This window comes from Chiloscyllium punctatum, chromosome 49 (assembly GCF_047496795.1).
Source record: "Chiloscyllium punctatum isolate Juve2018m chromosome 49, sChiPun1.3, whole genome shotgun sequence".
In the NCBI taxonomy this organism is placed as follows: domain Eukaryota; kingdom Metazoa; phylum Chordata; class Chondrichthyes; order Orectolobiformes; family Hemiscylliidae; genus Chiloscyllium; species Chiloscyllium punctatum.
In genome coordinates this window covers 20,107,513-20,119,828 of record NC_092787.1, presented here as the reverse complement: position 1 = coordinate 20,119,828, position 12,316 = coordinate 20,107,513, and the positions used below count along the sequence as shown (strand labels likewise).

Genomic DNA, 12,316 nt, shown 5'->3' with positions numbered 1-12,316 from the left:
GCAACCAGGGTATTTTATTTTTGATTAGCTACTGCTGTTTGCCAGGAAATATTTTGCAGCCGACCCTGAGGTTCACCCATATGCATCTGCGTCCTAATTGCCAAATGCTAACTCCAGAAACACACTTCCTTCTGATGTGAAGGAATGTTGGATTGTACTCCAGAGGATTTAAATGTTTAAACTTTTTATTTATTCATTGCATGTAGGCTTTGCCTCTAGTTGCCTTTTCGGGATGTGGTAGCAATTTGCTTTCTTGAACCACTGCAATCCTTGGAATATATGGACACCCATAGTGCTGTTAGAAAGGGATTTCGAGGATTTTGACCCAGTGACCGTGAAGGAGCGGTGATAAAAGTCAGGTTATGGATGAAATTTGCAGGTTGTGGTACAAAGTGCAAACAAATTCTGTCAAGTCTTGCCCATCTCTTTTCAGCATTTCTTTTTCTAAGATAGATGATCTATTTGAAGTAATAGTTTTTGTTTCATTTCCAAAAATCATAGATCATAGAATCCCTACAGTGTGGGGACAACAGGTCCACACCAACCCTCTGAAGAGTAATCTACCCAGACCCATTCCCTGACCCTATTATCCTATATTTACCCCTGACTAATGCACCTAACTTACACATCCCTGAACATTATGAGCAATTTAGCATGGCTAATTCACCTAACCTGCACATCTTTGGACTGTGGGAGGAAACCGGAGCATGCAGACACTGGGAGGATCTGCAAATTCCACACAGACAGTCGCCCGAGGCTGGAATTGAACCTGGGTCTCTGGCGCTTTGAGGCAGCAGTGCTAACCACTGAGCTACCATGCCGTCCTGACAAAAATATTTAGCAATTCAGTGCATTTTGCTGTGAAGCCTCACCACCAGATTTCCTTAGTGACACAGTTTAGTATCTGTATTCCTGTTAGAGGTTCTTCTTCTTAGACCGTCCTTCAGAACCGAGGATAACGTGCTTCCATTCTGGTTCTGTGCGTTATAATTTGACTAAAGAGTGTGGCACATTTTCTTTCTGTCTTCACTCCAATTCTTAATGAACAATTTTCATTCATTGTTTTCAGTGGTGACTTTTATTTTTCTCATTTCTCAGAGATCTCTTGGACGAGGCAAAAAATTATCTCCTCCTGCCACAGGAGAGACCTCTAATGCAGGGCCCCCGGACACGACCTCGCAAGCCCATCCGATGTGGCGAAGTGCTTTTTGCTGGTAAGGGAGAACAGTGATTTATTCAAAATGCCTAACTTGTTCTGAAAGACTTAATAACATGGTTTTGTAGTCAAAAGAGCGATGCTCACTGCTCGTTTCATAGTTGCCCACAATGAATTACTAACCTCTAGCATCAGTCACCATCCGGTACTCAGGAGATGAGATCATTAAGCTGTTTGAGGAACTAATCTGATGGAAGAATTACCAGAAGCAGCAAATCAGGAAATAAAAAGTACTGATTGCCATTCATTATTTTTTTCTCTCAGTAAATAATCAAAATAAAGATTGTGACATGATTATGGGAAATGTCATAGGTTTTATGTTTATAGATTACTTGCATTCGAGGTAGTGAGCTAAAACTAGATTTTCAGAACAAGGGCAGTTGTCTAATAGTAATTATGACTTGGTACACTGTTAGAAGCTCAGTTTATACCTTACTCGACCAGTTTAGCTTTTTTAATTCACTTGTGGGACATGGGTAGTTGCCCTTGAGAAGATGGTGGTGAGCTGCCTTCTTGAACCGCTACAAGCCATGCGCTTTCGGTAGACCCATAGTGCTCTTTGGGAGGGAATTCCAGGATTTTGACCCAGTTGCAGTGAGGAATATATTTCCAATTCAGGATGGTGAGTTTCTCTGAGGGGAGCTTGCAGATCATAGTGTCTTAAAGAATCGTACACGAGTTGAAATTCATGTCAAATCACTGATTCCATTCTGATTGTACCACTGAAAAATCAGGGAATCACTGTCAGCAACTTCTTGGATTGCTGCACTTAGTACCTATATAGGATTACCAGAAGCTACTGTCATTCTTGAACAGAAATAACATTTAATGACTCGTCTTGTTAGTGTCAAACGGAAAAGTCAGGCTGTTATTATCGATTCTTTCTGTGAATCTTATCCGGATTTCAGATTCTCATTGCACTTTTTTGTATGTTGTAGTTCAGTAACCGTGTTGTCATCATACATATAAATGTATCTGCACTACAGTTAACAGTGGAGTCAATAGCAAATGGTACCAAAATCACTTCTTGTAAGTTGTTACTTTGAGCGCAATAGTTTCCTATACTGATGTATCAATATCTAGTCAATTTATGGCTTATAAAACTTTAATCCTTTTATTGAGCTGAATAAAACTGCAGAGCTAACATAGTTGATGGAAAAGCCTGGAAGGGCTGAATGGCATCCTGCTTCTATTTTCTGTGTAATGATATGGATCTATTTTATATCACCCCAGGTTACCTGCAATAGAAACAGTTGCAATGTTTGTGTGGATAGTGACAAGGGAAAGAAGGCCATTCAGCCCCTTGAGCCTGTTCTGCTGCTCAGTGTCTGATGTGACCTTGTTGAATATTGAAGTTTTAAAATGTGCATTTGTTAACTTTTTTGTTTTGCCTTTTTGTTTTCAGTTGGTGGTTGGTGCAGTGGTGATGCAATCTCTAGCGTCGAACGCTATGACCCTCAGGCGCATGAATGGCGGATGATGGCGTCAATGTCTAAACGAAGGTGTGGTGTTGGTGTTGCGGTTCTGGATGACCTTTTGTATGCTGTTGGAGGTCACGATGGATCTTCCTACTTAAACAGCGTTGAAAGGTAACTTTGAATGTTCTGCTAAATAATCTATTTATTGAAGAAACAAAAGACTGTTCCTTGTTTCTTGAGTTACAACAATGAAGCAGTTGCAGTATGGTCTCATTGGGACTGAGCTGTGTGGATTAAAATTCTTATGTGGTAAATTGATTTCAGTCTGGCGAGAGTAGGGATTTCAGTTGGGCACGATAGCATGGGCGTGGTCAGCTAGGGTTCCTTTTTCTGATCAGTAACTCTGATCCATACTCCAGAGTTGGGCTAGGTATCCTACAGATTACTGTCTAAGCTCAATAATGAAACTTATTGGTTTAACATTGTATTAACAGGTATTAAGTAAACCCTCCTGAAGTATGTTCCAGTTAAACATTTTAGGAGAAATGAGAGTGGGAACTTAAATCTTCAAGCCAAAAGCTGGAACATTACCAACCCAAAATAGTGAGGAAATTTGAGTAAATAGCAGGTGTTGTTTAGTGTTTAAAATAGTCATTAATCTTCTCATCATAACATTGATTTCTGAACTTGATCTTGAGTCAGAAGGAATTCCGATCTTTCAAATACTACTAAACTGGAGTTGTATTTGGCTGTGCACCAGCATCTGAGCCAAAAGGTAGAAGACAATATATATTTAACACTGAGGTGCATTTACCGTTGATTGGAATTTGAGATCAGTTTATTTAAATTTTAAGGTGATGCGTTGTGCTCAGTCATGCTAATTGGTACCCACTTCCTGCTTTGAGAAAAGTAGAACTGTGAGAATGTTTTCCATTGCCTGGTAAAATAGCGAACGATAGAATTGAATAGTGGAAAAGGCTTGAGAGACTGAATGCTCTACTTCTGTTCCTAAGTTTCTATTACTTCAAAGGGCATCTAGTAAAAAAGTTGGCTTTGCAATAGCTGCAGTAATGGTGTAAACGCCACATGCTGAAGCAGACCAGAAGTTGTCTTGCATTAAATGCCAGTTGTCAATCGCATGTTAATTAATTGCAGATGACGGACTTTAACTGGGATTACATTTCAGCACACGTGGAGAGAGACTGTGGTGTGGTCAGGTTAAACAATCTCTTATAATATTTAATATTGCAATGAATAAAGATTGATTCCAGCACAACCTGTCAGCTATAATCTAAGCAGACCGTGCTGGAGAAACTCAGCAGGTCTGGTAGCATCTGTGATAAGAGAAACAGTTCATATTTCGAGTCTGTATGACTCCTCTTTGGAGAGGACATTCTGAATAAAAGTAATATTTGACTCAATGTTTGCTTTTTTTTTTTGAGTACCCTTCATCTAGTTGTTTGGACAATAATAGAGATATTGATTTAGTTGCTGTTATCTGCAGAATGAAAGCTCATTTGAAATAGTACAAACTGTGCAGTTAAGTGCTCATGAACTGCTGGTGTTGAGTAAAACAGTGTTGCCATGTCTTAACATCTGGTTTCATCCAACCAGCTTTGAATTTGATAAAGGACAGTATGTCCTTTGGACTGATATTTCATCTGTTTTCTACAGTTTACTAAATAGTGTCAACAGAGGTTTGAGGGAATAGTAACTTGTGCTGGGATTCAGTTGACAGATTGGTGGATTAGTTGTCTGTTTGAAATATGTAGTAGGCAATGTACAACTCTTCAGCTGTTTGTTTAAGCTGTCACCCGTTTTGACTGACTGACTTAATTTGTCATTCGAGAAGCAGAGAACTGTAGTTCAATGTCAGCTTTAGTTTCCAATGCATCTTTATTGAAAGGAAATTTGATTTTAAAATGTTTCAAAGAATATGTTCTGAGAAAGTACTACCAACTCATTATTTCTGTGTACTTGGGTCACTCTGGATTGCCTCCCTAACTAATCCAAAGAGCTAATTTCCATTTAGCCAAGTTAAACTTCCAGGGCAGATAACACTTTGTTGTTACACATTTTCAAAAACAACAGCTAGTCCCAGATTGGTGTGCTTCTGTGAACTTACTGCAGGAGTAATGCTTCCTAACCGGTAATAAGTATACTTAATGTTTTCACACTTCCTTAAGTTGGAAAACATGTCCCGTGACTTCCTTTAATTCATTTTGTGGTATCTCTCCTTTATTAAAATGTAATAGTCTTTAAGATTGGACTTCTGTTTTAAATAATCGTTTTATATATATATATCTGTTTGTGTGTGAGCATTTACTTGTGTAATCAGGAAATAAAATCTAATGACTCAAAACATTTGGAGAAAAAAGTATTAACTAGTAAATCTTGTTAACGTATTGAATTTGTCCCCATGAACAGCAGTTCCTTCACAGCAGCTATTCTTCCTCCAGTGTTTCTGTTCGGGAGACAATCTTGGTTTGATAGCTGGGATGGTAAATTTTGGGAAGTTGAGCAATTTGTTCATAAGATGCCTCCAACATTCAGTTATTAACAAGAACTGCAACAGTTGCTGGAATGCTAATGATTCTGAGAGTGGACTGTTCTGTAATGCAGTTGCTGTTAAATTTCAGCCCTAACACATGTATTCTTGTCATCCATAGCTTGAGCAATTCTAAAGTAATTGTTTAGTCCCTTGGATTGTTTTGACTAAATCCTTGAAGATTTTTCTTGTCAAGGCAATGTCAACTGAGAAAAGAAACGGAACAATATTTAGGTTTTATGTTTTGCTAATTCTTTTCTAGTTCCCCCCTCTTTTTTTTGCTGACTTTTTTTTTGTCCATTATGAAGTGAAGATTGTATGTGCACTGACAAAAAGCAACTTTAACCTTGAGCATCTCTGACTCTGAATAGTCATGTTTATCTGACAGGCAGTTTTGGATGATCAGCAGTTTCTCATTCTAAGTATTGGGAAGGCCAAAGCCACTGACTTTGTTCCCTACCGTAGCTCCATTCCTTCAGGACTAACTCTGTCAGTCTCCCTAACAACGGTCGAAGGCAGAACCAGAAGAAAAGGTGTCTTTGTAATAGTTACATATACATTCTGAACAATGACAAGTATTAGAACTTTCAGTTTGTTGCATACCCCCTGCCTTTTGATTCCTCAATTATTTCTCTTCTATTGCTAAGGTATGACCCAAAGACAAACCAGTGGAGTAGTGATGTAGCTCCGACCAGCACATGCAGAACAAGTGTAGGGGTAGCTGTACTTGGAGGGTACCTGTATGCCGTTGGAGGACAGGATGGAGTGTCCTGCCTTAATATCGTGGAACGGTAAGTCCTGAAGGATGCCTTAGTCACTGTGACAGAGATGAGTTGTTTGCTTACATTTGAGGCAGAGCAAACCTCTGTCTATTCAGTTCTCTTTCCTCATTTAGCTGTTCTAACCACGCAGTAGAAGAGTTTCCTGAGTTTCATACACAATATAAAGGAAAAAGCTGGGCGATGAATAAAGCTTGAGCTTTGGCTTCTGCGAGGAGAGTGACAGAGGGGCAGCTGTGTCAGCTAAAACTTCTGTATCTTACAGAATTGTTGAGAGCAGGTCTGATTTACAGCGTGCACATATCAGATTTAGTTGATACTTCAAGCTGTCCTGCACACATCCTTTTAACATGCTGAAATAATCAATGAACACTATGTCTTGGTAAGACAGGTGCTGCCTGAAGACTGGATCATCTCAAATATTCGTGGTTTGATATCGATCACGATTGAGTGAAGAGGTTGCTGAAACTCTGCAGCTCCAAATGATGGAGCCTCCATTTAATAGATTATGGTGCTATCAAGAAACTCGCGGCTTATTGAGATGAGGAAGAATTTCTTCAGCCAGAGAGTGGTGAATCCGAGGTGATTCGATGGTTAGCACTGCTGCCTTACAGCGCCAGGGACCCGGGTTCGATTCCCACCTCTGGTGACTGTCTAAGTAGAGTTTGCACGTTCTCCCTGTCTGTGTGGGCTTCCTCTGGGTGCTCCGGTTTCCTCCCACAATCTAAAGATGTGCAGGTCAGGTGAATTGGCCAATATAAATTGCCCATAGTGTTGGGTGCATTAGTCAGGGGTAAATATAGGGTCAGGGAATGGGTCTGGGTGGGTTACTCTTCGGAGGGTCGGTGTGGACTTGTTGGGCCGAAGGGCCTGTTTCCATACTGTAGGAAATCTGATTTCATTGTTGCAGAGACCAAGTCATTAAATGTATTTAAAACAGAGAGAGGTCCTTGATGAGTCAGGGAATCGAGGGTTATGGGGGAGAAGACAGGAGAATGAAGTTGAGAAACGTATCAGCCAAGATCAAATGGTGGAGCCACCTTGATGGTCTGAATAGGTCATTCTGCCCATGTATTTTCTGGCAGTGTGTTTGATGTTGTGATGTACTGCTCACCCTATAGTTTCCTTGTACATGAGTTCAGCTTGTAAGGGTTGAAATGTGTCCTTTAATTAGTAATTTGACATGAATGTATATTGCCTAAAGGTTATGGGATGGGAAAGAGAAGGTAAGTTTAATCTTTTCAGTTATTCTGAGTGCAAAGTGATATAGTAATAATTTGGGCAGAGTCAACTTGTACTACCTCGAAAGGCAAAGGCAACATGGGAACCCCACTACTTAAACAAGTTCCCCTCCAAGCCAGATATCGTGCTGACTTGGTGCCTAACAGCAGCAAGGGTGTGCCTTCACCAAATAGACTGCAGTGGTTCAACACCATCACCGTTTGAGGCAGTTAGGGAAGGGCATTAAATGGCTGGTCTTATAGTGATGCCCAAATTCTGTGAGTGAATGAATGAAAACATCTGTGGCATGTTTGTAATCCAAGCTACAATTGCACCGAAAAAGAAACTGTTTGTTTAATTGATCGGAATTGGAGAGGTAGGCATTTTGGTATATGCTGTTTTCATCACACTAAACTTCAGAGTATTCTGAAGTTCAGTAATCCTCGCTGGACAATCATTGGTTTTATCTTATTAATTTCCAAGAGTATCCCTTACACATTTTGGAAGGATTTTGTTCATCTGCACATCCAAGTACTTGGGCAGCAAGAAGACAAACTTTGCAGGGTGAACTGATAGCCGTGGAGTTTAAACCAATTAAACATGAATAAGAATAAAAGATCAAAAAGAATTAGGAGCAGGAATTGGACATTTGGTGCCTTAAGCCTGCTTTGTCATTCAGTAAGATCATGGCTGATCTCATTGTGGCTTCAACTTCACTTTGCTGACTATCCTTGCTAACCCTTGACAAACAAAAATCTTTCCAATTTGGCCAGTATTTTAATGAAGGACAAACCTCCACTATTCTCCATAGAAGAGAATTCTAAACATTAATAATTTTCTGAAGGAAGGAATTCCTATCTTTGCCTTAAAAAGGAGGCCCTTTATTTTTAAACTGTGGCCCCAGTTCAAGATTCTGCAATGAGAGAAAGCATCCTCTCTGCATTTACCTTGTCAAGACCCCTCCTGATATTTTAATTGAAGATCCCATATTTTAATTGCTTTAAACAAGTGCTTAGAGTTCCTCTGGCTTATCAATAACTATATTAACAAGTTCAAGAATTGAACAGCTCTGATCTCCAGCATCTGCAGTCCTCACTTTCTCCTACAAGTTCAAGAATTGGTCTATATTTGTTCGGTTTGCTCAGACTAGGGCATTATTCTTAACTAGAGCCCAAAGCTAAGAAAAGGAAATCTGGAGTCTACTCCTGATCATTCACTACCCAGTGACCCATACTGGATTATTGTATGTGACTGCTGAGTGAGAACCAGATTGGACATGACTGACACTAGGGGAATCACATTGTACTTGCTGTTCAGATTGATATGTAAAAGTTAAACACTTTTACAGTGACCAGAAATCCATTAGCAACTTCAGATATCCCCTTTTGTGGTGAGGAAAGCGAATCATTGGCAAAAAATGCATGTAAGGAGAGGGCAAAAAGTTACTGTAAATACATGTTTAGAAGTCAACTACATTTTTATTTTTGGTCTGAAAACAACATTATTGATATAAAAATTGATTCTGGTTTTGTAGGGATCAAAACTCAACAGTTTCAGAACTAAAGTATAGTTTTGGAGATGTTAATGATTTTGTTTCATTGTAAACGTATGCAGCTTGTAATGTTGGAAAATGAATACATTTTTGACATTAATTCTTTTGATTTTTTTGTTCTTACTTTATTTTGATTGCCACAATCTGTTTTTTGGATTTCACTTTGGGACCAAATTCAGTACAAGTGCCAACCCATCAAAACCGCTGCTGATGAATAGGTCAACTCATGCCGTTTTCCCAAAAGAAGTGTCTCAGTTGAATTCTACCTGACTATTATATACATACAGCATTTATTGTGACACTGCCTGCTTAAAGGGTAGATTTAAACAATAAGTTCATAGGATTAGAGAGATACAAATTTGTAGCCCATTTATTATTTTGCCAGGTTTGATCCTAAGGAAAATAAATGGATGAGAGTAGCCCCAATGAGCACTCGGCGCCTTGGGGTAGCTGTGGCAGTCCTTGGTGGACATCTCTATGCTATTGGGGGCTCAGATGGAACATCTCCATTGAATACAGGTAATGTATGTCAAAATAAAATAATTGAGATTAGTCACAACAATAGATCTACTACAGACTGATCTTACCTTTTCATCTTTCCCTCATCAACATTAGAGATGGTGATGCTAGTCCGTTAAAATGTGTTCTTCTTTTAAAAAAGAATCGTCAGATGGAGTTTAAATCTTCTGTCTACCGTCCCAATTCTCTGTAACCTTAAAACATAACTACAGTAGCACCTCAACTTACAAACTTAATCCGTTCCGGGACCCAGTTTGCGAACCGAAAAGTTCGCGAACTGAATCAATTTTTCCCATTGTTCGGATAGCGTAAGAATGCTTGGACGGCTGTTCATGGCACACGTGCCAAAGATGAACTGAATGAGATCACGTGGGGCCCGAGAGCTTTTGTGTTCAACAAGCGCGTAGCAAAGCAGAACGATGAAACCACGTGGTTGCACACAGGCTTTTTGTGTTCGTACCTGAAGCAAAATTTTACGTACAATCCTGTTCGTAAACTGATTTGTACATGAATGGGGTCGTTCGTATGTTGAGGCGCTACTGTAGTTGTCTTTCACTTTCTCATCCACAACATCCGTCCTGAAATGAGATTAGTAATTCAGTAGTCATTTTTAAACATAATTTCATATTGGTTTTGTGTCTGGGTTTGAGATCCATCGATAACTATGTACAAACTGTTCAAATTTGTTCTCTGGGTCCTTCTCACAGTTGGGGAGATTGGGCTAGTTTGGAATACTGGTGCCAGAGACACATTGATAGCAAGCCTCTCAGGAATTATCATTTTATTTTGATATAATGTTAAGTTAAAACTAACATTTCAAAAAAACTGACCATGTTTCTCCCCAGTTCACTATTTATGCAATATAACATGGTCTGTAGCTGTAGTGTTTTGAGGCTGAAGAACAAAATAATTTTGCTTTGTGATATTTTCAAAAACATTGTCTTTCTATCACCTGGTTTAATAATTTAATGTTAGTGGACTTGTGCATTGTGAAAAGCGTTATGATTATAGTGCAACTAGACTTCCAAAAAACATCCAACAAGGCTATGCATTGAAGGCCACCGTTTGATGTCAGCAACATATGGATTTGGGCTTAGAAATGGACTGAAGGAGGTAAAATTGTAGGGAGTTGTTCCAAATGGAGTAGAGTTATCAGGAATCAGGGCTGGTATGTCTAGCCTTACCTCATAACTAAAAATGTCTGGTGATATGTGGGCATAATACCAAACTAGGAGGGTCACTTAATTTCTGAGCAAGCAGCTGAGCGGGAAGTCAGATGATTTGGATGATATTTGAACATAGGTAGGAAAATGGTAAACAGAATTGAATATAGACCGATGCAATGTATTGCACAGAGCAACAATAATAAACTTATAACCAAAAGAATGCGTTTTGCGAGTCAGAAATTGTCCAGAGAAACTCAGTTTTATGCTTTTCTGAACACTGTGTCCTCTAGTGAGTTCAACAAGATACTTGAGACCGCCTGAGCACTGGAATCAGTTCAGAGAGTGATCCCATGGAGAATGGAGTTGTAGTTACAATATTAGAAACTTGGATCTTTCAGTCTGGAAAGAAGAAAACTAAGAATTTATTTTCTGCCAAAAAAGATGGACCTTTACATTTGTATAGTGCCTTTTATAATCTCTGGAATCCTGAAGTGTGCACAACTAGTGAATTTACTTAGTGTGGTATCTGCTGTGAAACAAAGAAATGTGTTGGCAGTTTACACAGAAGAAACAGCGATGAGACGAATGACTAAGTGGACTGTTTTTGTGGTCTTGGGCCAAGGATAAATGTTAGCCAGGACATCTGGCAACCTTCTTTACTCTTCACATACTGCCATGAGATCTTAGATGTATGCTCAAGACAGCAAATGCAATAAAAGTAGAACATAAATGTGCAAGCAGCATGAAAGTGTAAATGTGGAGTATTGCTCCAAGCTAAATTGTAACAATACAACTTGGAGAAATTTCTGATGACCAGATAATCATTTCTGAAGTGTAGATAGGTGTTGTGTATAGGAACCTGACAGAATCCCCATCTTAGCAGATTCCAAAGGAGTGGCCTGGGAAATTGAAGATTGTGCAAAGTTATTCCACTGTGCCTGGAAATCTCCAAAGTATTCATTTAAATCAGAATTCTGAGGGTTCTGCTCCAATAAGTAGGTAGTAACTTGGGCAAAATTTAGACTATTAAATACATAACCTAACTCCAGAGAAACTATTCAACTGACCTTCAGCCACCCCTCACACACCTCCAGCTGAACCGCAAATATCTTACACCCTCAGGAGCTGCAAAACCCTCTGGGAGGTAACAGCCCCCCCTCTTTAGATTGAACTCCCTGCCAAACGCCACATTCTTTGCCAAGCCCGATTGCTTGCACCCACTCCGACCTATCCTACACACACCATTACACACCTGACTCCTTAACTAGCATCCTACTGTGCCAGCACTCTAATCTCACGCTTACCTTATCCTTTCACAGAAGATGTCAAAGTGGTTATCTGTGATTATAGACTTTTTAATTTAAAAAAAACAGCAAATGACAAGAAAAGAGACTGAATAAAATTGACATTAGTAAAATATCAGCAGTGAGGAAATTAATGGAATTTTAAACCGTGATAGATCCCCGGCACAGCACTGTTTCCAACCGAGGATGTTAAAGGGGAGTAATGGAGCACATTGTAGATGTTTTAACTATAATCTTCAGAGTTCCCCAGATACAGGAGCTAACCCTCTGGATTGGAACATTGCATGTGTCACTCCAATTTTTAAGAAGGACAGTAGTGGAAAACCAGAGAATTAAAGACAGTTAGCTTAACATCAGTGGTGGGAAAATTATTGAAGCCTATATAATTAAGGATGGGGTAACTGAACACCTTGGAAATTTTAAGTTAATCACAGTGAGCCAGCATGGATTTGTGGCAATTAGGTCATGCCTGACCAACCTCGTTCCATTTTTGGAAGAGGTGACTAAGCTAGTTGACTGGGGAAAATCAATAGATGTTGTCTATGTATGGGTTTCAAGAAGATGTTTGATAAAATCCCACATGAGAGATTCTG

At 39.4% G+C, this 12,316-nt stretch overlaps 1 protein-coding gene across 1 annotated transcript in view; it reads left to right on the top strand.

The window, feature by feature from the left end:
* Nucleotides 1-12,316, top strand: part of LOC140469335 (kelch-like protein 20) — a 47,029-nt gene that overhangs the window by 25,945 nt on the left and 8,768 nt on the right. Inside the window, exons 5-8 of the mRNA XM_072565754.1 lie at nucleotides 1,099-1,214; nucleotides 2,622-2,805; nucleotides 5,830-5,973; nucleotides 9,120-9,253. Coding sequence (XP_072421855.1) covers nucleotides 1,099-1,214; nucleotides 2,622-2,805; nucleotides 5,830-5,973; nucleotides 9,120-9,253 — 578 coding nt within the window. The remainder of the gene's footprint in view (nucleotides 1-1,098; nucleotides 1,215-2,621; nucleotides 2,806-5,829; nucleotides 5,974-9,119; nucleotides 9,254-12,316) is intronic.